This window comes from Silene latifolia, chromosome 5, assembly GCF_048544455.1.
Source record: "Silene latifolia isolate original U9 population chromosome 5, ASM4854445v1, whole genome shotgun sequence".
NCBI lineage: Eukaryota > Viridiplantae > Streptophyta > Magnoliopsida > Caryophyllales > Caryophyllaceae > Silene > Silene latifolia.
In genome coordinates this window covers 407,229-433,466 of record NC_133530.1, presented here as the reverse complement: position 1 = coordinate 433,466, position 26,238 = coordinate 407,229, and the positions used below count along the sequence as shown (strand labels likewise).

Below are 26,238 nucleotides of genomic sequence, written 5' to 3'. Positions count from 1 at the left end.
GTTTTTTAATTAGGAAAAATGACGACCAAATGAAGGTTAATTTGTAGAGATGCCACGTGTCGTCAAGATAATGCTCAAGTTAGCCTTTTTATGTTATTATATAGATATAGATTTGTAGGATTTGGGATGAGTTTGTCTAGTGACACGTGGATTTGAGCACTACTTTTGATTAGCCTTTTAATATTATTTATAGATATTTTTTTTAATGAAGTTGTTCAAAAGAGATGGAGGAGAGGAAGTGCAACAGGTCAATTTCATTTTTTTTTTACGTTTTACTGTGGTAGTTTATTGATGCGGACGTGTCATTCCATAGTCAAACGTGGCATTTCGTTAATCAAAGGTGGCATTTCATGATCATACGTGGCTTTGTCTACGTGGACTTTATGAGTCATTTTAGTCTATTTCATTTTTTTTTTTACGTTTTACTGTGGTAGTTTATTGATGCGGACGTGTCATTCCATAGTCAAACGTGACATTTCGTTAATCAAAGGTGGCATTTCATCAATGCTTATACCATACACCTATGTGTATGGTACATCATACTCCTACTTTAATTTAGTTTTTTAAAATTCTTAAAACTTAAATTTCATAAATTAGAAAAATATAAAAATTATACCATTATTCGTGATTTTGATTCCTCTATAATTTGAGATCACATTTGATATATTTTGGTGTTTATTTTAATTTTACTCGCATATTCACATCATATAATTGACATGTTCATAACAATAGAATATTCACATTACATAGTTGACATATTCATATAAATCAAACTTCTTATTCTCAAATTAAAACTCACATACTCACTCAATTAATAAATATATTCACACAATATGATAAACATATTCACAAATACATATTCATAGCAATGACAAATACATAGAGGTTACAATAAATATTAATCTAACATAACATAACATATATTCACAAAGTATAACTACATATTCATAAAATATAATTACGTATTCATCGCATATAGATTACATATACGCAAAACATAAACCTCATATTCACAATATATAACATGTGAATATATCACTTATTTATATTTTGTGAATGTCGATATCTTCATTTGCGGACTCGTTCAAATAAACGGAATAATAATCATGAACGTTTTGCTCCATAGACAGTAGCAAAGCGAATAATGCAAAATAATTTGGCCAAAAAACATATTACGTAATTGAGTAGTAATAGATCGATCATAGAGTTTTTGTAGAATAACACAAGTATTAGAGGAGGAGTGTAACTGAATTGTAACATAGTGGATTAGTGGGTGGTTATTTTTATAATTTTTTTATTAATTTTGTTTTTTTATTTTTTTTCCTCAATAACTCCCTGGGAGTATCATGCTCCCTACTCCTGGGAGCATGATATAATTTACCGCATTTCATGATCATACGTGGCTTTGTCTACGTGGACTTTATGAGTCATTTTAGTCTAGGCTTTTAATAGTATTTTATAGATTAGGTGGTTTAGAATGCTCATTGCTCGAAGAGATATAGATTAAAGTGTGTTATATGTCTTGGTTGAATACGAGTTGCATGATTGGTGATTATGGCAGAGTCAAGGGTGGTGACATTCAAGAGCACGATATAAGTGTTTTTGGGTTGCGAACTTCTACGATAATTAGAGGAAAATCATGGAGTGAGGACTTGCTTGGATTAAGGGGAAAATGTGGAAAAAAATAATGGAGTAATAATTTGGGGTCATTTTAATAAGTTTGGTATGTGGGTGATTATTCATCTAAGCAACTCATTAAACCTATACAGGGGGGTAATGTATACCCACTCTCCATGGTTGAGTAAAAATAATGGAGTAATAATTTGGGGTCATTTTAATAGTAAATTATGTCCATGATTGAGTAAATCATGTACATGAATGAGCACCATTATGAAAATTAAGATTAGAATTGAATAATTTGATGGAGAATTGATTAATTTTAAGAGAGAGAAAAAAGAGAGAATTTGTTGTTTGTTCAAGGGTAAGGTATGGAAAAGTTATGGCAAAAAGTCTATGAAAGAGTAAAAGTTGTACATGAAAGAGCAATGACGTTATTTTATACCCAATGCACTAATTACATTTGTACCAAACTCGAAAATAGATTACCCACTAATAATTTTCTTAACATTCCAAACTTGCAAATAAGGAACGTATTACTTCCTGGATTATATTTTCCGTTAATTATTTCCCTTAAAACATTACCCCACTAATTGTTTCATTCATTCTAGGCAAGCCCTAAAAGATAATTATGGGAAATACATAAAGAAGATTTAAAGGAGGGAGAATATGGTAGGTAATGAAGTAAAAACTAAAAAGAATTAAAAGAAAATTGATTTTGCTAGTTATTTTACCTACACATACCTATTATCACAAGTTAGTTTTATTTGGGCATTATTAAATGGAGATTAGATGAAAAGGCGAGACTATTTTGGAATTATTGAAAGGTGGAATTGTTCATGGAAGACGACTCAAAAGGTGAGATTATTCCCGACAATTTTTTTTAATTTTTTTTTTATAAAATAAGAACAATATTATTTTATCACAGATATTCACTCAAGAATTTGTTAAAAATGACCTCAGCACTCATTTAAAAATAAAAGGGATATTCTACGTTGTACCCTCGAGATTTTCGGTTTCTATGTTGTACCCCTACATTTTTAAAGTTCTATGGGATACCCCTGAACTCTATACGTTAATCTATATTATGACCTTATTTATTGTCTTTGCTAATGTAGTTTCTTAATTGACCTATTAAATCATATATTTACCATTTCAGCTACTCGATAACCTACTTATTTACTTATTAGTTCGTCGAATTACCCATTAATCCACCAAATAGTATACGAATTTAACTAAAAAATCCATCAAATCTCCGTTATCATGTGATGAATCATAACTAATGGTTTTTAATAGTAGTTTGTGTTTATTAAAAGTGATTTGTGATGTTTTTCATATAAGATGGTGATACAACATTAAGGGGTCAATACAAAGGTCAAAGTACTATTGTTTAATAGTGATAAAATTAATGGAGAGTTAAATGAGGTTATGATGGAGAAATAAGTAAGGAGTAAGAAGTTTAAGGATATTCCTATATAAAATATATAAAAAAAGGAGAGATACAAAGGAAATCGAAAAATTTAGAGGTGCAAGTAGAATTTTCCAAAATAAAAAAAACAAATCCCATTCTCTCCGACACTCATACGGTAGTGACCAATGTATCAGCAAACTTATTACTTTATGTAATAATAGCACTAAGACATGAAATGTGACTAGATTTAAAGATCTCAACAATCCCGAGGTTGAAGAGTCGGCTAGAAACAATTCTAGTAAGGAAGAGATTTGGTGGGAAAAACCTACAAACGGTTTCCTAAAGCTAAATTTTGACGGATCGAGAATAGAAGGTAATAAAGCTGCTTTAGGATATTCTATAAGAGATCACAATGGTAAAGTCGTTTTGTTGGGAGCAAAAATGTGCGGATCCAATAGTATCCTTGTTGCGGAAGCACTTGCTTTAAAAGAAGGTATTTTAGCAGCTAAATACTTAGGAATCTCAAAGTTAATTGTGGAGGGTGATAACTTATGTGTTATTAACTCGATTCGAGTCTTGGCAAATTCCGTGGGAAATTTCTAGTATGATCAAGGATGTGAAATTAGACCTTCATTTTTTCGATGAAGTGATAATTAAACATTCTTTCGTGAAGCCAACAAGTTCTTGACTTCATTTCACTTCATTGGACATTCATGTCCAACTCTTTCGAGGTGGTTTGATAGCCGGTGGCTTCAACTTAACTCCCTCATTCGAAAGGATGAGATAAGTTGGTCCTGCGCTAGAGGATCAATCTAGTTTTCTTACCTAATAAAAAAAAAAAAATACAGTAGTGACCAATGATCATCATTTATTTGTGTTGCCCAACAATTAGAATTGCTCGAGTGATATATCCAAATGAGTTGGTTTATAAATTATGAGAAACACCCTTTGTTCATTCTTTCATTTCCCTTTGTTTGTTTGTTCGTTTGTTTGTTTGTTGGGTGCATTTTAATATTGTAACCAATTTGAAAATCAAGCTTCCAGCCAGGTACGCTTCTCTTCCTTTTCCCTTTCTCGCTTTGCCCTATTCTTTCTTTCTTTTCGATTTAATTCCGTTTAGTTCTTTGATTTGGTTCCGCATCTCTTATCCACAATTTTTGTTTTCTATATTCTAATTTATTTATTTATTGTGTTCTGATCAGGTCAATTATATATTTTTATATATAAATCATGAATGAGAATATTATGTTTAATTTATCCGCACTGCTGCTTAATTCGGAGATAGGGCTTTGGTTGCACAATTGTATTGATTGAATACTTTTTTGATAGTTTTGGGGAAAAAACATTTAGAGTATATATATATTTCCAAAGAGGAATCAAAGGTTGATTTGGTTGTAAAGATGACGGATATCCAGCAATTGCAGCAGAAGCACGAGAGTTCCGCCACCACTAACCCTAACCCTAACCCTAACCCTCGCCCTCATTTCGACCGAGGTTTTGAGGAGTTCATGCGTGGCCACCTCGATGATTGTATGTCCTACGGCACCTCTTGCAGCTCCCCCGATGATGACGAGGATAGTGATCAGCTTGTTCGTAGGAGACGAAGGTCTGATCTTGAGGGGGATGATCTGGCCGAGTCTTCTGCCGCCAGAAGGCGTCACTCTCGTATTTTGGGCCGTTGGGCTGCCAGGCAAGCTCAAGAGATGATCACTACCATGGAGAGACGCAACAGAGAGTCTGAGTTGATGGCTCTTGCTGGCTTACATCCTGTTTCCATGCTTGATTATTCTTTTCTCAGAGAGTCCCACTCCCCTTCTTCTAGGAGGCAGGGTGAGGGCCCTACTGATGAAAGGCCCAGCCCACGCGCTTCATCTACCTTGCAAATGTGGAGAGAGTTGGAGGAGGACCACTTGCTTAATCGTGCCAGGGGGAGGCTTAGCAACCAGAGGAGTGTGGATACTAACACTGATGTCTCTACCATGATAATGTCTGAAAGTAGGGAGGGTGACAATCAACAACATGATTTTGGGGATTGGTCTCATGATCAAATGGGAAACCCGATTGTCAATGGGGATGGTGGCCGTTCTAGTAGAGACCCATCTCCTGATCTTGGTGAAGTAGAGAGGGAGAGGGTTCGACAAATTGTGCGTGGGTGGATGGAGAGTGGCATCAACGAGCGCTCGTCTAATCCCACGAGGGTCACTAATAGTCCCAGAGAAGAATGGCTTGGTGAGACTGAGCGGGAAAGGGTGAGGCTTGTCAGGGAGTGGGTTCATATGGCCAGTCAACAAAGAGTTCGGGGAGGACATAGGGAAGATCAGATTTCTGCACGTGATGCTCAGGTTGATCCTGCTCATAATGAACTTATTGCTGACGATCCTGCTACACAGCCAGATCATATTTCCAGAGATATGCTGAGGCTGCGGGGAAGACAAGCTCTGGTCGATCTGCTTGTGAGGATAGAACGTGAAAGACAGAGGGAACTTCAGGGTTTAATGGAGCATCGAGCTGTTTCTGATTTCGCTCATCGTAATCGTATTCAGGTCAGCTGCAGCCTGCATGTCCTTTTTTTCCTGTAACTATTTCCGGGAGAATTAGTCCTGTTTCTACCTTTAGTGATCCTCTGCACTGCTTACTCTAATGGATACCGATAAGCAGAGGACAAGACCACCAATAATGTTTATCATTGTCCTCTCTTAAGTTACTTGTATAATGCTTCACCAATTTATTATTTTAGCTCGTGTAACTTTTTCTTTTTAAAGAAATCAAGAAGAACAATTCTTAACCTATTGCGTATCACTATACTTTCTTTGTGTCCATAGAACTTTTACTATCCGAGGAGTGTGGACTGTGTGGTAGTGGTATTTTCAACCAGTCCATTTTATTGCTGAGAGCTTTATAATGTTGAGAAGTGGCTGGGACAGAGGTAGTATTGCTTATGTGTTAGATGATGAGGGAAGAGGGAATCATAACTGATTAAATTCCTGGAACAAATTTTGTTTCAACTGTCTGTATCAATGTTAGGTTCTCTATGTTATGACACTAAATTAATAACTGAATTATGCATATTGAATAATTCACACGCTCTATTCCAATTTTATAGTAATGCTAAATTACTAATACACTGGTGTAGCAGGAAGTTTAAGTGGAGGTAGGGTAGTCGTTATCGTGAATGTGTCTTTCTGTTCTTAAATTGCTGGATTGTGTTTATGATCTGCATCTGCCTGTTTTGAACCAGTAATACTGGAATGTAATTTGTTCGATACTGCTTAGTCACGGCATTGCTGGCTTTCAGGTCATTTTATCGAAGGAACTGACTATAATCTTTCTCTTTTCAGTCATTACTTAGAGGTCGTTTTCTGAGAAATGATGGAACAGGCGAGGAGGAAAGGACACCTTCATTAGCAGCAAGTGAGCTACTTCAGTTGAGACAACAACACACTGTTTCTGGCTTGAGGTGTGTTGATAAAAGTTATTATAATAAACTTTGCTTCTGTCTGTAGTCTTTATAAATGTGAACAAGTTGCCTGCTTATCAGGCTAGATTCTGTCCGATTTTGTTTGTCTGCAAAATAGCCCAGAAAATAAAGCCATTAGAAGCCCTAGCCCCTAAGCCCATATAACCTCGCCCTGTTATAAATTTGTTTTCTGCCAGAATTGTCAATTGTTACTCTTTACATCGTCCCGTTTTGACGTTGGTGGTCATCATCCAATATTTTGAAAAGTATACTCCCTCCCATTGTGAATATTCTTCCCACTTTCCATATTAGTCCCATTTTATTTGTTCTTCCCATTCGTTTTCTTTTCCTCTTTAGCAATGTGGAAATGAAAATGACCAAAAAATCATCATGAATATTACAGTTTCACACATTGTGCCATTAGTAAACATATTTTTACTTATCATAGTTTAGTCTATTAGGGTATAATCCTACCCATTCTAATTAACCAACCAAATTAACAAACCCACCCCCTCTTATCCAAATCTAGAGGCAAGATCCACCCTCCATCTCCGCATTTCACCTCACAAGCTACACAAACCACCATACCCGTCGACCACAACATGACCCATCGGCCACCATACACGCCGACCACCGTACACACTGATCTCCACCCATCAACCACCATAATTCATACCCTATCTCTTCCTATACAAATGTTAGCCACCATAAAAAACGACCGCTCTCTCTCCTCTACAAATGCCGGCCACCAACCAACCTATGCTTCGACCCCTCACCATCTGCGTTTGCATAGGAGGTGTTAGGGATTGGGAAGAGACGGTGATGGTGATTGTGACTAAGTATACTAAAATTTTTAGACATGGGAACCTGTCTTAAATGGGATATGGCTGCGGTCGAGCAGGGACACATCTTCAAGCGTAAATACATTTCTAGATGTGAAATATTTCAATAGTTTGAAATATATTGAAAGAAGTTTGACAAATAAGACTTCAAATACAACAACAACAACAACAACAACAACAACATCAGAGCCTTAATCCCAAAATGATTTGTGGTCGGCTGACATGAAAAATCCTTTAGAACCGTCTATGGCTGAACGCACACCTACAAATAAGACTTCAAATCATTAAATATAATACTATAATGCTTTTGTGGTGCGAGTCTCATGAGTTTATCTCTTTGAAGAAATATCAGACTAATAAGCGCTGGATACAGAATTGTTACCCTTATCCGTGCCATGTCGTGTCGATACGGGTACTATTCTAAAAGTGAATAGTCTAAATAGTGTAGGTTGTGACGATGGGTGGTGGACTGGTGTTGGTAGGAGTGGTTGCCGTGGAATCTTCTTGTTCAATTGATGGGTTAGTTTAATTGGATGGTCCACTTGCCAATTTTTTTGGTTTGAATATTATACTCCTAAAATTATGTGAAAAAATCAGATGACAAGAACAAATAAAGTGGGAGGGAGTAATATGAACATTGTTGTTTGTTGAATCAATCAACAAATTTAACATTGTACCTTCCCTTATATTTGGAGATGACCATCAAAGACAAAAGGTACAAAAAAGGGGATTGAACTATTGAAGTCATATTTGTAGTTGTAGTTTATGTGCAGCTAAAAGGTGACTTCTATGATAAGGGTTCATGTCAATCCATTAGTTCATAATTACATGCATGTATGATGTGTTAGTTGATTTTACTTTGATCCCTTAATTCACAATTGGTACATTATTTTCCCATCTGGAATTAGTTTCTTTCATGTACTTTTTTTTTTGTTCTTTGGGGAGACAGTGGTGATGTTCTTACATGTTATTGTACTATCATCAAAGGTACTGTTAATGTTTCTGGTTTTATTTGTTTTTGCTACTGTGTTATTGGTTATGTTATTACTGTCAATTTCTACTTTATTGTGGTTAGTGGAGTACTATTTAAAAGATATGTTTACCAACTTTACTTTTCCATCTCCTCTTTAAACTGTTGTACATTTAACATTTTTCTTTTAGATCTTCAGGAAAATACTGTGAGTCGTATAACTGCATGGTCATATAACTTTCCTTTTTCCAGATATTTTACAGTAGAACTGTAGCCCTCATCACACGCCTGTATAGAATGGTCGGACTAATAAGGTTAATGGTGGGCCTGTAAGGTTTTAAAATAGAGTGAGGTTTTTAACGCTAAATTTAAATTGTGAAATTTAACTCCCGTGTTTATTTCATCTTGTGTTAGACAACCCAATAATCCACCTTATAATGGTCGGACTAGTAACCCAGCTTTTTACCCAACCCAATAGTCCACCTAATAATCCACGAACGTACCGTATCCAGCAATCCATGAAACAATGAAGTCTATGGCAAAATTTTGACAGGAAAGTTTTTCCACCAAAGTTGGCAGGGTAATGCCGGTTCGGAATGGAGGGATGAATATACTCCCTTCTATTCAGCCTATAGTTCCCCCTTTCCTTCTTCATGCTATCGGGTTTGATTCCCTTTTTCCTTATTTGGAAACCTTTGTGTGGCTCAAAATTAATTTTATGTGGGGTAGGGTGTTTTGTGTCCAAATTCATCTCCTTAATTTTTGTGCAAAAAGAAAAGGGAACAATAGGCTGGATAGGAGGGAGTATTTTTTTAGAGATACTCTATGGTGTCACGTTGAGTTTTTCGGTTTTGTAAGCGGTATGCCTGCCTTTTTGAAATTCTACGGGGTAGCCCTAAACTCTATACTTAAGTTTATTTCATGACCTTATTGATTATTTCCGCTAACTTGGTTTCTCTATTGCTTCATTAATTCACCACTTATTAAGCCACTAGTTAATTATTAGTGTTTTTTAAATAACCCCCTTATATGTACCATTTTTTACAAATAACCACCTTATATGTCCATTTTTTGGAATAACCACCTTAATTCCTTCATAATTCAAAATTTTACCACCTAAATTGGATTACGTCGACGACTTTCATAAAACCCGAACTAATTACGACATGACGACTTTAACCTAACAAAACTACCTAAACTACCTTTACTACTTGTCTAATTATACTCACCCAACCCTTACTTATTGAAAACCCGAATCATTGAATCTCTACCACCCCAAATCAATTAAGGATGTGAAGGACAGAAAAGAGATCGGACCACCAGCAGCACCACGACTCCAGACGGGCAGCAATCCCGACAACCTGACGAAGTCCTTTGTTCTGCCGCTTCACACCAGCAATGATTAACAGCCACTGCAGTCAAACTCGTCTCCGCTGCCTAGTGCACGAACAACAGCAACCTAAAAATGGCAACCTCTCAAACTCGGAATGAACCCCAGTCCAGACTATCAAAACTCCAACAATTCGACCTGCATTAATCACCATTGTAACCAACCCGCGGCATCAAAACCCGATTCGAAACTTCGATGTGCATCAGCCTCACTCCCACCTGCTCCTCTCTTGATTCTCGCCAAACTCATGAGCTCCCCCATGGCTCACTCCCGTAACGCAACTCAGTCGCACCACCGGACTCAAGCAGCAATCGTGGGGCAACCACATCGACAACACCAATCGAACCACTAGTCAAGCCCGGCATCAACACCTTCAAAAAACCCGACATTAGCTCGTAAACCTCTGTCTTAATGATGAGGATGGAGAATGCCAGAATGTACATTTGATTTGGGTTGTAGAGACTCAATTGGTTTGGAGGTTTTAATAAGTAAGGGTTGGGTGAGTTAATTAGTAGGCGTAGTTTAGGTAGTTTTGTTAGGTTAAAGTCGTCATGTCGTAATTAGTTCGGGTTTTATGAAAGTTGTCGGCGTAATCCAATTTAGTGGTAAATTTTTGAATTATGAAGGAAAGGTGGTTATTCCAAAAAATGGACATATAGGGTGGTTATTTGTAAAAAAATGGTACATATAAGGGGTTATTTATGAAAAACACTAATTATTAAGAAGTAATAACCCACCTTTTTACCCAACCCAATAATCCACCTTATAATCCGGAACGTACGTTACCCAGCAATCCATGAAACCTCCATCATTACTTCATGCTTCATGGAAGAGGTATAAATTATAGTTTGTGGTTGCCAATGGTGGTTTGGGTGATGTTTCTCATGAAGGATGGTGATGAGGTGATGTTAACGAGTGATAATGGAGGTTGAAGAAAGGTTGTTCAGAGAGGAACAGGCTAGAGAGATAATGGAGTGTTGAAGGAGCTCACGGTAAAGACTAAATATGGAGTTCGGGAGTACACAATAGTATATAGAAGACAAAGTGTACAACTTAGAAAACTAAAAATTCAATGGTACATTTTCGTATTTTTTTTTTCTTTGATAGAAACCCACAAGGGGCTTAATTCAGTTCCAATAAATCAATCTTAGTAGCACAAACAATGTTTTGGGGAAAAGTATCTGATCAAGACCCCCTACCAATGCACCACGGACTAGTATCAGCTGGTACATGTGCAACCCTTTTGTTCCTTTACAAAAGAAAATATAACCTCATCAAACTATTACATAATGAAAAAAGATCTTCAAAAGCAAAAAATAAGTTGCTTCACCCTTGCTTTTGCTACTTCAATGCTCCTGTTTTTCTTTCTTCCTGCAGTGCAGTCCTGTGAGCTGACTACTGAGACCTGTGAGCTGCTGTTGCCGCTTCCCTTATTCTGTGCTCCAGCAGCTGCTGACTCTGCATCAGCACCCCCCACCCAATTCCCCCCCCCCCCCTCCCCTTTTCATATCGAAAAATCGCTCCTCACTCATTTTCCTTTCTTCACCCCCTAAGCTTCCTCATGCCAGACCTCGACTTCTTTCGCCCTCTGGCTGTCAAACCTTCTCTTTCCATGCTTTCCTTCCCGTCCACTCCTCTCTCATTTCTTGTCTATTTGCCCCCCTTCTTCAAATATTGTCTTATTTCGCCCTCCCCAAATAGGCCAACATCCCACATAAATTGTACACACTCTCTTACGTCTATCCCCCCTCGTCATCTCCTCCACCCACCCCCTCACTGGCATAAGCCCCACCTCTTCATACACCTCCATTCCCAATTCATACCACGCCCCAACCACCCACCCACAATCCCAAACCAAGTGAATATAGCTCTCCTCTCTACCATGGCACATCGAGCAAATATTATCTATGTTCAACATCCGAGCATGAGCAACAAGATTACATTTAATGGCAAGGGTTTCATTTCATAGTTGCCATAAAAACATCTTAATGCAGGGTAGCTAGATTAGGGTAGGATAGTAATAAGGAAAACTATTCAAGTATTCCTTTTATTTTTGTTTGTATTTAACTTGTCTAGCTGAATAAGATCTCGTCATCCTAGAATTTGTAGAATTTTTACATCGCGAAGCATGCATAATTGTTTATGATTTTAATAGTTTGCCACTTGGGATTTGGTTGAGTACTTTATCTCTTTACGGTGGCTTCAAAGTTCTTGAAGAAAATTGCATGTTAGTGACAATTTTGCACGAATTATCAGGGAAGGTTTTCGTTCTAGGCTAGAAACTCAAGTGAGCAGCAACTTTGACACATCATCCTCTGAAGTCGGTAATGACCAGGCTCAACGTGGCACCTCATTTGAGGTCCAAATTCAGAATTCTGTCCACCTTCAACCTACACTGGAAGCTAATATGCTCAATGAGTTGTCAGGAAATAACATAACCATATTTAGTGAAGCTTCTGCTGATATGACTGAGGCAGAGAATGCTATAGAAAGGGTAGATTGGCAAGAACAAGTGACGGGAGATGAACGGATGAACCTGCCACATCCAATGTTTACAGATGTTAATCAACGGAGAGGAAGTGTAAGAGAAAATGTCGGTGATCCCTGGCAGGGAACTTCTCGAAATCGTTGGTCACAAATGGCTAGTAGGAGTGATGGTGAAGAAGAGAGAAATTCACCAGGTCAACATGGTTGGGATGAGGGTGGTTCTCGTGCAACACCCGGAAATTGGTCTGAAGGGCCTTCCGATCCTCCAAGAATTCAAGATGGAATGCTTTTCAGACGAGTTAACAGATTTCACCTACCCGAGGATGATAATGTTTACAGTATGGAGCTCCGTGAACTTCTTAGCAGGTACCCTGACCTCTGATGATATTTCATTTAATACGCACTCTACGGTTGTTACTTGTTTGTGGTTGGAGTTTTTCTTAATTGTTCCCTTTATTTTGATGCAGGAGGAGTGTTTCAACTCTTCTCCGTAGCGGCTTTCGTGAAAGTTTGGACCAATTGATACAGTCTTATGTGCAAAGGCAAGATCATGATCCTATTGATTGGGATCTTCACAGAAATTTACTGAATTCTGCCGCGTCAACGTCGAACCAGGGGTCTCAAAGGCTGAATCATAATGTCAATGACAGTGTCAATAGACCTTCAATAGTCCTTCCATCTCCACCAGTGCCACCGCCTCAACCTCTCTGGCAATCTCATCTACATAACACTAGTTGGTCTCGCCATGCAATGCATCGTTCAGAACTGGTTAGCTATATTTATTAGCATTTTCTTAAAATACATTATTGCGCTAGCATAGCGAAATGATCATAATAATACTACTATATTAAATATCCATCCCAAAGTCTTAGTCTCAAAATGACTTGAAATTGGCTAATTTGAATAGTCTTTTTAAGTTGTAGCGGTCGGTAGTGAAAAAAACCAGAAAAAAAAAATATGAAAGATATAGTAAGAGTTAGTGTACTTCCTTGTCCAAAAGTTCATGGGCTAAGAATTTCACAGTAACTGGAAAGTTCAAAGTGCGGGGAAAAGATTCAGGTTGGTTTGTGGGGTTAGTGCACACTTGACAAGCTGCCATTATTGACTAACGAGTGTATGAGGGTTTGGAGTGTTACATATACTGTTTCCCTAATTCTCTTTCAATGAACCATGTTTGTATGATCTTACATCCACCATGATTGTGACATTGTTGTACGACCACTATCCCTCCCAAAACTTTGTGCCAGTCGTTAACTTCTACCAAATCATCTCCATATAAATTACCACACTTTTGAGTAATAGATCCATTAACATTGGTATAATTTGAAAAATCTTCTCATTTAAGATGGTATTTTTAACACTACAAATAAAACACAAAACATGTTAAGTTGAGTTGTGTTAAGCATGCCACATGACGTTATTGCCACATGTCAAGTTGCTGTTAGGACTCAGACCACATGTCCCCTTGAGGAGGGTTAGGACTTAAGAGGCTTGAAAAATGAGAATATGATAAGATTGCAATGGGAAGGAGGGGAAGGGGAAAACCGAAACAAACGCGGATTGGGGTGATGATTGAAAACAATATGAATTGTATGGAGCTTAGAGAAAATATGGCGTTAGAAAGGCTTGTGGAGTGTGGACAGAAGGAATCCGCGTGGACGAAGTAATTTGATTTTGGATTTTTGCTCAGCTTTTATTTTCAATTGATAAAATCAGTATTTTTTGGCTCGATCTATTTTCAAACCTTTCTTGCCGCTTGACTTTAGTTTTTCACATTTTCTTACTTTGTTTTAATTTACAACTTTCTAGTTTCGTTTACATTAATTTCATTTCATTTTGTTTTTGTTGCACCTTGAAACATTTCTTTAGTTATTTTATTTTATTGTAAATTTGTAATTGTCTAGTCATTACAAACTCCTCTTTTTTTTTATTCTCCCACTTTTAAGAAAAGTTGGAATTGACCATATTACCTTCTCTCTATCTCGCCTCCCTCCCTCACCAACCCACTTCCCAGATCCCCCACCCTCCTCAGACACCAAAAAAACGTCGAACTCTACCAAGACAACCAACCGGCAACCACCATCTACCGCCTCTCAACACAACGAACACCACCAGCTGTCACAACCCATCACAGCTACCGAACCCTACCACCAGCATCCCTCACCATCGATGCCGCACTGCTGAACCTCACAAGCAATGAAAGCTCCTCACAAGACCAGATCTAGCAATTGTAGGTGATGACAGCAAGGGATGGAGGCCAAATTTGGAGATGGTGGGCGGAGATGCGAGGTGGTGTAGGTCATAGTCGGAGAGGCAAGATGGAGGCGTCGTCGTTGGGAATTAGAGGAAGTCCGAGGCAGGTTGTCGTGTTTGGTCTAAGTGGCATCGTTGGGTTAGGGAAGGAGAAAGAATGGTTGGGGATATCATAAAGAATAGAATCATAAGATTATTCACTTACGAAACTATGTATAATTGAGATCGGTCACGTCATCTTGAATCATAAAGTCGTAAAATTTTACAACCCAGATAAGGATTTTGACAAAAACAAGGACGGTTACTGTTGGCAAAATGTTAAATCTCACAATACCAGGAAATTTGTACCTAAAACTTGAAGCTACTTATTTCAGAGGCATTAAATAGAAATGGAGTATAAATATCACTACACCAATAAGCAGTCAACATCATATTGCTCAATGGCTGGGAATTTGGGATAACCAAATGTAATCAATAAGGTATCGGAATCTAACTCACACCCTCAAATTTTGGTCTTCTCACCAATATATTTTATTGGATGGTTCAGTAGTGATCAGTGGTGGGCAAGCAGTGGCAAGAAGATAGTGGTGGTGGTTGGTGAAAGAGAGGAAGAGGAAGAGCTACTGAGTACATTGACTGTTGGATAGGATTTGTGTGACCTAATGATGCCACAATGGCTAATGATTGTCGTAGTTTTCATGGCATGGAAATTAGATATCAACCCTAACCCCCCAAGTATCTGAGATTTAGCTTTGTCTTAATGGTTTGCTTGTAAAAGAATGTAGGACATGAGCCTCCCCCCTTTTTCTTTTAGCAAAGCAAAAAGTAAGGCAAAAGGAAATTGGCAAACACAGTGCGTTTCACACGTAATGCACATAGTAACTGAACAAAAAAAGTTATACTTTGATGATGGTTTCTTGGTATTAGGTATTAAATTCCAACATTGCTATAGTATTTTTCTTTGACAGGAATGGGAGATGATGAATGATCTTCGAGCAGATGTCATGAGGCTTCAGCAAGGCATGAACCACATGCAGAGGATGTTGGAAGCCTGCATGGACATGCAATTGGAATTGCAGCGCTCAGTTCGACAAGAGGTCTCTGCAGCTCTTAATCGATCCACTGGTGGACAAGGTTGCTCTACGTAAATGACATACTATTTCATCCATTTAATTAGTTGTTGTAGGCAGTGGGGAGCCAGGATTCGAATTTAGGGGGGTGAAAATTTTTAAGGGGGCAAACGGGTAATGATATAAGGTACACTCGAAAAAAATCCAAAAAACTAACTAAAAAAATTCAAAAATCTCATCCGCCGGGGGCCGATGGCCCCTGCTAGCCCCCCTAGCTCCACCACTGGCTGTAGAAATGAAAACTTACTAAGAAAGGATCTTAGGAGGAAATGTAAACCTATATTGCTCGGACTCTTCAATATTACCTCGAGTACCCGTGTCCGTGTCGAACACTGGACACTCAGACATGAGAGGGTAGGACACTCGGACGTTTCATTTTTAGACAAAAAACATGAATTTTTTAAATAAAATAGTGGAATCCGACATTTGGACACGCACCCATGGGTACTTCTAACCATGTCCGAGCAACATATTGTAAACAATGGAGACTGTTATTCGAGTGGAGGGACTTGTAAACAATGGACTCTGTTATTCGAGTGGAGGGACTAAGGGTAACTTGTAAGACTTCCACTAGCTTTAATTCCTTTTTTATTGCTTAGACTCGGCTCAGACTTATCTTAGACATTGTTCTTTATCCCTTGACTTCATACTTTATTTTTCACTTAATCTTTCCAACTTTTAAAGAAAAAAGAGAGAATATTTTTTTACACAGAGAGCCATTTATTGGGTGTCATGCTAGAAAGCAAGTAGAGAGTATTAAGGTGAGTCTTGGATGTTAAAGACTCAACTTAAGACTTTGTTGGTGTGACCTTGGGACAAGACTTTACTCAAGATTCACAGTAGTGTTACCATTCGGTGCTTCCGCATGTCTCCCTAGTTAAGGGAAGTCTGACAAGTTGTCTGCATGAAACTACTTGCTGAGGACTAGATGATGGCTGAATGTTGCAAATGTTACTGCAGGTGCTGAGACTTCAGAGGATGGATCCCAATGGGGGCATGTAAGGAAAGGAACATGCTGCGTTTGTTGTGACAACCACATTGATTCTCTGCTATACAGGTAAAAGATTTTGGTTTCAAAAAATTCATGCTCTGGTGGTACAAGGAATGTTGATTGAATCGAGTGGATGTGACAGATTGTTTCCTAAGCTGATTGATTTGTTTTGTTGCCTGTAATTTTGGCAGGTGCGGCCACATGTGTACCTGTTTAAAGTGTGCCAATGAGTTGGTTCGGGGAGGAGGTAAGTGCCCTTTGTGTAGGGCACCAATTGTTGAGGTCATCCGAGCTTATTCGATATTGTAAATAAAAGAACGTACTCAGCGTAGTTTGCGCTGGAGGACAGCAAAGAAAACCAGGAAAGGTTGAGTAGTTTGCGCTAGAGGACAGCAAAGAAAACCATGAAAGGATCGTCCAGGTGAAGATGAATGGGGGTTGAGTTTTAAAGGGTGCCTGTTCTAGCTAGGAAGCTATCATAATTCATAAGCTATCTAGTTCAGCACACTATTTAGATTCAGTGTAAAAGTGGGCTGACGTAGGCGTCTGCCTGACTATAATAATTAGGCTAATTTGTAATTTACATTTCAATAATTTGGTATATTGTATATTTGTATTATTTGTTAATGTGCTCATTTTTTTTTTTTTTTTTTCAAATTATCCCCAGCTAGATTGGTTTATCGGGGAAGAAAAAGGTTAGGAGGGTGAACGGGTTATGTGTGGGGTGGGTCAAAATTGAGCTTATAGAGTTTCACATAGTTCAACACTTCAACTCCTCCCTCAACATTTTTCTCTCTAAAAAAACCCCCCAAAAACACCTCAAATCTTTCCGTCTTGTTCCATCACTAGCTGTCTACCCCTCTACCCCCCCTATATTTATACCGCCTCTTCGGAGATGTGGCCGTGCTTTGGCCCGTCTGTGGAGGCCGGTCCTTCACCCCTTGCTTAAATTGCTAACATTTTGATTTCCGATTGTTTTTCTTCGGATGGGTGTCTTTCTCCGTTGCCGTCACCAATCAGATTATAATTTCGTCTTTCCTTGTCTTCCCTTGTCCGATCAGTCGAAGTTTGGTTTTTTGTAGTTGTTTGGTCTTCTCCGTTACCGGTGTCGTCCCTCTTCTTGGTTCACGGTGGTCTTGCTTGTCTTGGTGGTCTTGCATGTCCCCTCCCCCGTCTCCTTGTCCTGTCTCCGTCCTTTTGGATTTCATCCCAGGGGTGATCGTGATCCCCCCATTCCTCCCACTTCTGGGTTGATTTTGTTGCTGTGTCGATGAGTAATTGAGTATAGCTCATCCGTCTTCTGCTTTGTTGTCCTATGTGGTCGTGATTTGGGTCAGATATGGTGATCCCCCCATTCCTCCCACTTATCGATCCCACTTCGTTCACCAATAGTGTATGTCAGTGTCGCCTCTTTGTTTGTTCTGTTTGCATGTTTGGCGGTGGTCCTGGGAGGAGTCGGTTAGTGTTATGAGTGCGTGGCTTTGTAGTGTGTTTCCCACCTTTTGCATGTCCCTGTGCCGGGTTTTGTTGTTACGTTTGGAGCTTTGGGGTTTTCTGGGTGTTTGTTGTCTTGTGCTTTGTTTATCGGCTTGGGACTGTGGTGGGAGATTATGGTCTGATCTTGTTGATTTGAGGGAGACTCTTTCATCTTTTGATTGACTCGGGCTGTTTTTGGTCTTTCTCAGTTTTATGTTTGTTTTATGTTTGGTGTGTTGGTCTGACTTGGTGGTTTCAATATGGGACGGGTTGTAGTGTCGTGTAGGTTGGTTATGGTGGTTACTTTCCTCCTTTATTTCATGATATTAGTTATAAGTGTCCTGTTTGTTTTTGTCTTTTTAATTTGTTTTTCCTCAATAAAGATCTCCTCGAGTAAGCATCTCCTTCATGGGTTTAGGGTGTCCTGTCCCTCTATCATTTGGAGTTTGCTTCCGTCTTGAAATCATGATACGGATCATCTCAGTCAAGTGTGGGTTGGTTATGTCAGATGTTGGTGCCTTTTGGAGTCCGTAGAGTGGAGTTTGGCTGCGGGGTTGTCCTTGTTCTCATCTATCTACATGTTGGTTTTCGTGGTTTGTTGGTCTTACGATCTAAGGGTTCGATCTCTAAGGTGTAGGAGAGTTATCTTCACCGAGGGCAGACTTCGTCGTCTTGTTTTTCGCCTTTTCTTTCTACATTCTTTTCGCAAGAGCGTAAGTATACCTTGTTATTGTCACCCGACGGTTTATATGTATCAGCGGTTCTGGAAGTAAGATGTGATGGTGAAGCTGGTTCAATCGCTCGTTATCAATATTCCGTTCTACTCGATACTATCTTAGTTTTATTAGTTTGTATTAATAATGCTATTTTAGTTTTAGACAATGAATGTATTATGGGCTCAGAGCCGGAACATCATATAATACATCTTTTCCTCACTGTCAAAAAATAAAAATTAAAAATTGAGCTTATAAAAATAACGAAAAATTCCCCTTTTACTTGTATGCAGTTTCCACGTGGTACTCAAATTTTAAAATTGTGTATATAATACTGTTAAAAAGTTTTTTTCCCCATATTTTGTTTTAATGTAACAAGGTTTATTGTTTATATATGTAGTTACAGGGTTGTATTAGAGGGGGTTTTGCACCTAGTAAGGGCTACAGACAATCTACGGTACTATTAACTAGTAAGTAGGGGTGGTCACTGGGTCGAGCGTGGTAGGGGCGGCTTGGGTTGGGGGGAATGAGCCGTGCTTGGGCTATGTTGTCTTTAAGTGCCACGAGCCTAGTACGACACGGCTGGGCAAAGATTCAAATTTAAGAATACGCTTCGGTGATGTTAATGGCGTTAGGCAAGAATGATACTCCCTCCTAGTCGCTCATTTCTTCCCTATTTTCGTATTCATGGTAGTCGGATTTTCTCCTCTCTTTCCTTTTTTTTTGGAAAGGTTTATGTGCTGCAAATTCATTTGTATGTGGGGTAGAGTGTTTTGTGTGATCCAAAATTATTTTCTTATTTCTTGTGCAAAATAAAAGGGGGAAGAAATGAACGATTAGAAGGGAGTATTTTTTAGAACCAAAGTAGAGAAGGTCGCAGACCTTTGCGGAATCTAAGAAGAGCCTTAAGAAGTATTAGAACTTGCATTATGTTGGTGGGTTGAATGAGTGTAGGCGAGGGCTAACCCGACATAGCCTCGATAGGGTCATTAGATTGAGTGACTTGACACATAGTCCGACTAGAACCCCAAAACTACATGACAAATGACATGCCTACCCTACATGACTAACTAAGCTAAGCTAAACATGCATGATGCATGATAGGCCGGTCATTATACGACTATCAAACAATATTTTTATAACCAAACAAACCAAAGAAGAAGTGAGGGATGTAGGTGTCGATCCTCTAGGATAAGAGTTAAATGAAGTGCGTTCACTAGTAGAAGTCACTTGTGTCACAATTGAATTGGGTTTATGATTGAATCTAAACTAGTGTATGTAGATGATAATAAATAAAAGGGTTTTTTTGTCAAACACAACCTTTAAGATTTTTTTTTTTCAAACACCACCTTTAAAAAAAAAGTTTGTAAAACACAACCTTTAATAAATTTTTTGTTGTCAAACACGACTTTTTGGCTTAAGGACTTAGCATTTTGCAATGGAGTAACTTTCAATCGATGTTTGGGATAACAAACGATGTCGGTTTGAGGTGTTCTTGGACTCGTTGGAAATGTGGAAATACAAGCTTTTCATGGGTTGTCAACACGATGGTCAAAAGTGGCCTTATGTGGGGTCTATTGTTGTGTAAAGTAAGGCTTGTCGGAGAGATTAGCGAGTGGTCGGGGATTTTTAGTGGGTCTTTTAAAGAGGTTATGATGCTTTGTTTGGTCTGAAAATTGGTATGTAGGTAGCGGGGAGTGTAAGGTAGGTCGTAGTTGTGTTGTTTTTTGTGGTTGTTGGTTACAAGTGGTGGTTCGAGGGGAGTTAATTTGAAGGTAAAAAACATTCAAAAGAATGTCAATGTAGAATTTCTTTTTTGTGGGTCAATAATGCTGTTTTATTAGTTTGTATTAATAATGTTGTTTTAGTTTTAGACAATGAATGTATTATGGGCTCAGAGCCGGAACATCATATAATACATCTTTTTCTCACTGTCAAAAAATAAAAATTAAAAATTGAGCTTATAAAAATAACGAAAAATTCCCCTTTTACTTGTATGCAGTTTCCACGTGGTACTCAAATTTTAAAATTGTGTATATAATACTGTTAAAAAGTTTTTTTCCCCCATATTTTGTTTTAATGTAACAAGGTTTATTGTTTATATATGTAGTTACAGGGTTGTCCAAATGTCTTCCGTTGGTGCTCAAACTTTGCGTGGCCGCTTTATCTGACCCGAGGAACTTTCTATTTGATTTCTGGAGAATTTTATTCTGGGACCCCGGAATCCCCAAAAACCGTGTATTATACACTTCAATTTCAGCCGTTCGGAAGGTCGTACCAGACCCTGTTTCTTTTTCTCCCTGTCTTTCAATCACGCGTCCGAGCTCATTTCAGGAATCAACCTGTTCGATTTTAGGAATCAATCTGTTTGATTTCAGCCTAAAATAACCAGCTTTAACCCATTTTTCACGATAATCCGAGTTTCGGCGAATGCTGGTTTGTGGCACACCGGCACTCCCAAATGTCTTCCGTTGGCGCTTAAACTTTCCGTGGCCGCTTTACCTGACCCGAGGAACTTTCTATGTGATTTCTGGAGAAATTTATTCCGGGACCCCGGAATCCCCAAAAACCGTATATTATACACTTCAATTTTAGCCGTTGGAAGGTCGGACCAGACCCTGTTTCTTTTTCTCCCTGTTTTTCAATCACGCATCCGAGCTCATTTAAGGAATCAACCTGTGCGATTTCAACCTCAAATAACGAGCTTTAACACATTTTTCACGATAATCCGAGTTTCGGCGAATGCTGGTTTGTGACACACCGGCACCCTCAAATGTCTTCCGTTGGTGCTCAAACTTTGTGTGGCCGCTTTATCTGACCCGAGGAACTTTTTATGTGTTTTCCGGAGAATTTTGTTCCGGGACCCCGGAATCCCGAAAAACCGTGTATCATAAATACACTTCAATTTCAGCCGTTCGGAAGGTCGTACCGGACCCTGTTTCTTTTTCTCCCTGTTTTTCAATAACGCGTCCGAGCTCATTTCAGGAATCAACCTGTTCGATTTCAGGAATCAACCTGTTCGATTTCAGCCTCAAATAACGAGCTTTAACACATTTTTCACAATAATCCGAGTTTCAGCGAATGCTGGTTTGTGGCACACCGGCACCCCCAAATGTCTTCCGTTGGTGCTCAAACTTTGCGTGGCCGCTCTATATGACCCGATGAACTTTCTATGTGATTTCCGGAGGATTTTGTTCCGGGACCCCGGAATTCCGAAAAACCGTGTATTATACACTTCAATTTCAGCCGTTTGGAAGGTCGTACCGGACCCTGTTTCTTTTTCTCCCTGTTTTTCAATCACGCATCCGAGCTCATTTCAGGAATCCACCTGTTCGATTTCAGGAATCAACCTGTTCGATTTCAGCCTTAAATAACGAGCTTTAACAAATTTTTCACGATAATCCGAGTTTCGGCGAATGCTGGTTTGTGGCACACCGGCACCCCCAAATGTCTTCCGTTGGTACTCAAACTTTGTGTGGCTGCTTTATCTGACCCGAGGAACTTTCTATGTGATTTCCGGAGAATTTTATTCCGGGACCCCGGAATCCCGAAAAACCGTGTATTATACACTTCAATTTCAGCCGTTCGGAAGGTCGTACCGGAACCTGTTTCTTTTTCTCCCTGTATTTCAATCACGCGTCCGAGCTCATTTCAAGAATCAACCTGTTCGATTTCAGCCTAAAATAACGAGCTTTAACACATTTTTCACGATAATCCGAGTTTCGGCGAATGCTGCTTTGTGGCACACCGGCACCCCCAAATGTCTTCCGTTGGTGCTCAAACTTTGCGTGGCCGCTTTATCTTACCCGATGAACTTTCTATGTGATTTCTGGAGAATTTTATTCCGGGACCCCGGAATCCTCAAAAACCGTGTATTATACAATACAATTTCAGCCGTTCAGAAGGTCGCACCAGACCCTATTTCTTTTTCTCCCTGTTTTTCAATCACGCGTTCGAGCTCATTTCAGGAATCAACCTGTTCGATTTCAACCTCAAGTAACGAGATTTAACACATTTTTCACGATAATACGAGTTTCGGCGAATGCTGGTTTGTGGCACACCGGCACCCCCAAATGTCTTCCGTTGGTGCTCAAACTTTGCGTGGCCGCTTTATCTTACCCGATGAACTTTCTATGTGATTTATGGAGAATTTTATTCCGGGACCCCGGAATCCCCAAAAACCGTGTATTATACAGTTCAATTTCAGCCGTTCGGAAGGTCGCACTAGACCCTATTTCTTTTTCTCCCTGTTTTTCAATCACGCGTTCGAGCTCATTTCAGGAATCAACCTGTTCGATATCAGCCTCAAATAACGAGATTTAACACATTTTTCACGATAATACGAGTTTCGACAAATGCTGGTTTGTGGCACACCGGCACCCCCAAATGTCTTCCGTTGGTGCTCAAACTTTGTGTGGCCGCTTTATCTGACCCGAGGAACTTTCTATGTGTTTTCCGGAGAATTTTGTTCCGGATTCCCGAAAAACCGTGTATTTCAATTGCAGTCGTTCGGAAGGTCGTACCGGACCCTGTTTCTTTTTCTCCCTGTTTTTCAATCACGCGTCCGAGCTCATTTCAGGAATCAACCAGTTCGATTTCAGCCTCAAATAACGAGCTTTAACACATTTTTTACGATAATCCGAGTTTCGGCGAATGCTTGTTTGTGGCACACCGGCACCCCCAAATGTATTCCGTTGGTGCTCAAACTTTGCGTGGCCGCTTTATCTGACCCGAGCAACTTTCTATGTGATTTCCGGAGAATTTTGTTCCGGGACCCCGGAATTCCGAAAAACCGTGTATTATACACTTCAATTTCAGCCCTTCGGAAGGTCGTACCGGACCCTGTTTCTTTTTCTCCCTGTTTTTCAATCACGCGTCCGACCTCATTTCAGGAATCAACCAGTTCGATTTCAGCCTCAAATAACGAGCTTTAACACATTTTTCACGATAATCCGAGTTTCGACGAATGTTGGTTTGTGACACACTGGCACCCCCAAATGTCTTCCGTTGGTGCTCAAGCTTTGCGTAGCCGCTTTATCTGACCCGAGGAAATTTCTATATGATTTCTGGAGAATTTTATTCCGGGACCCCGGAATCCCGAAAAACCGTATATTATACACTTCAATTTCAGCCGTTCGGAAGGTCGTACGAGAACCTGTTTCTTTTTCACCCCGTATTTCAATGACGCGTCCGAGCTCATTTCATGAATCAACCTGTTCGATTTCAGCCTAAAATAACGAGCTTTAACACATTTTTCACGATAATCCGAGTTTCGGCGAATGCTGGTTTGTGGCACACCGGCACCCCCAAATGTCTTTCGTTGGTGCTCAAACTTTGCGTGGCCGCTTTATCTTACCCGATGAACTTTCTATGTGATTTCTGGAGAATTTTATTCCGGGACCCCGGAATCCCCAAAAACCGTGTATTATACAGTTCAATTTCAGCCGTTCGGAAGGTCGCACCAGACCCTATTTCTTTTTCTCCCTGTTTTTCAATCACGCGTTCGAGCTCATTTCAGGAATCAACCTGTTCGATTTCAGCCTCAAATAACGAGATTTAACACATTTTTCACGATAATACGAGTTTCGGCGAATGCTGGTTTGTGGCACACCGGCACCCCCAAATGTCTTCCGTTGGTGCTCAAACTTTGTGTGGCCGCTTTATCTGACCCGAGGAACTTTCTATGTGTTTTCCGGAGAATTTTGTTCCGGAACCCCGGATTCCCGAAAAACCGTGTATTTCAATTGCAGTCGTTCGGAAGGTCGTACCGGACCCTGTTTCTTTTTCTCCCTGTTTTTCAATCACGCGTCCGAGCTCATTTCAGGAATCAAGCTGTTCGATTTCAGCCTCAAATAACGAGCTTTTACCCATTTTTCACGATAATCTGAGTTTCGGCGAATGCTGGTTTGTGGCACACCGGCACCCCCAAATGTCTTCCGTTGGAGCTCAAACTTTGCGTGGCCACTTTATCTGACCCGAGGAACTTTCTATGTGATTTCTGGAGAATTTTATTCCGGGACCCCGGAATCCCCAAAAACCGTTTATTTATACACTTCAATTTTTAGCCGATCGGAAGGTCGTACCAGACCCTGTTTCTTTTTCACCCTGTTTTTCAATCACGCATCCGAGCTCATTTCAGGAATCAACCTGCTCGATTTTAGGAATCAACCTGTTCGATTTCAGCCTCAAATAACGAGATTTAACACATTTTTCACGATAATCCGAGTTTCGGCGAATGCCGGTTTGTGGTACACCGGCACCCCCAAATGTCTTTCGTTGGTGCTCAAACTTTGCGTGGCCGCTTTATCTGACCGGAGGAACTTTCTATTTGTTTTCCGGAGAATTTTGTTCCGGAATCCCGAAAAACCGTGTATTATACACTTCAATTTCAGCCGTTCGAAAGGTCGTACGGGACCCTGTTTCTTTTTCTCCCCGTTTTTCAATCACGCGTCCGAGCTCATTTCAGGAATCAACCTGTTCGATTTCAGCCTCAAATAACGAGCTTTAACACATTTTTCAAGATAATCCGAGTTTCGGCGAATGCTGGTTTGTGTCACACCGATACCTCCAAATGTCTTCCGTTGGTGCTCAAACTTTGCGTGGCCGCTTTATCTGACCCGAGGAACTTTCTATGCGATTTCCGAAAAATTTTGTTTCGGGACCCCGAAATTCCGAAAAACCGTGTATTATACACTTCAATTTCAGCCATTTAGAAGGTCGTACCGGACCCTGTTTCTTTTTCTCCCTGTTTTTCAATCACGCGTCCGAGCTCATTTCAGGAATCAACCTGTTCGATTTCAGGAATCAACCTGTTCGATTTCAGGAATCAAATTGTTCGATTTCAGCCTCAAATAACGAGTTTTAACACATTTTTCACGATAATCCGAGTTTCGGCGAATGCTGGTTTGTGGCACACCGGCACCCCCAAATGTCTTCCGTTGGTGCTCCAACTTTGCGTGGCTTCTTTATCTGACCCGGAGAACTTTCTATGTGATTTCCGAAGAATTTTATTCCGGGACCCCGGAATCCCGAAAAACCGTGTATTATACACTTCAATTTCAGCCGTTCGGATGGTCGTACTGGAACCTGTTTCTTTTTCTCCTTGTTTTTAAATCACGCGTCCGAGCTCATTTCAGGAATCAACCTGTTCGATTTAAGCCTCAAATAACGAGCTTTAACACATTTTTCACGATAATCCGATTTTCGGCGAATCTTTGGTTTGTAGCACCGGCACCCCAAATGTCTTCCGTTGGTGCTCAAACTTTGCGTGGCTGCTTTATCTGACCCGAGGAACTTTCTATGTGATTTCCGGAGAATTTTATTCCGGGACCCCGGAATCCCGAAAAACCGTGTATTATACACTTCAATTTCAGCCGTTCGGAAGGTCGTACCGAAACCTGTTTCTTTTTCTCCCTGTATTTCAATCACGCGTCCGAGCTCGTTTCAGGAGTCAACCTGTTCGATTTCAGGAATCAACCTGTTCGATTTCGGCCTCAAATAA

The 26,238-nt window shown here is 39.7% G+C and overlaps 1 protein-coding gene across 2 annotated transcripts; it reads left to right on the top strand.

Annotated features, from left to right (window-relative positions):
• The first annotated feature begins 3,113 nt into the window (after positions 1-3,113).
• Positions 3,114-17,169, top strand: LOC141656261 (uncharacterized). Of its 2 annotated transcripts, XM_074463087.1 has the most exons (9): positions 3,114-3,215; positions 3,880-4,076; positions 4,231-5,571; positions 6,367-6,485; positions 11,944-12,540; positions 12,642-12,942; positions 15,396-15,561; positions 16,518-16,614; positions 16,740-17,169. In XM_074463087.1, exons 3-9 carry the CDS (start codon positions 4,429-4,431, stop codon positions 16,855-16,857), a joined length of 2,541 nt encoding a protein of 846 aa, XP_074319188.1. In that variant the 5' UTR covers positions 3,114-3,215; positions 3,880-4,076; positions 4,231-4,428; the 3' UTR covers positions 16,858-17,169. The 2 variants fall into 2 exon arrangements, 1 of the variants encoding a protein (XP_074319188.1); XR_012548452.1 differs by lacking the exon at positions 3,114-3,215 and having other exon boundaries at positions 3,903-4,076; positions 15,380-15,561.
• Positions 17,170-26,238: the final 9,069 nt, after the last annotated feature.

Excerpts from the sequence above, each read along its gene's own strand:
- LOC141656261 (XM_074463087.1), top strand. The coding sequence starts at position 4,429 with ATGACGGATATCCAGCAATTGCAGCAGAAGCACGAGAGTTCCGCCACC. Across the intron at positions 5,572-6,366 it reads CTCATCGTAATCGTATTCAG|TCATTACTTAGAGGTCGTTT; the intron begins GTCAGCTGCAGC and ends TTCTCTTTTCAG. Across the intron at positions 15,562-16,517 it reads TCGATCCACTGGTGGACAAG|GTGCTGAGACTTCAGAGGAT; the intron begins GTTGCTCTACGT and ends ATGTTACTGCAG.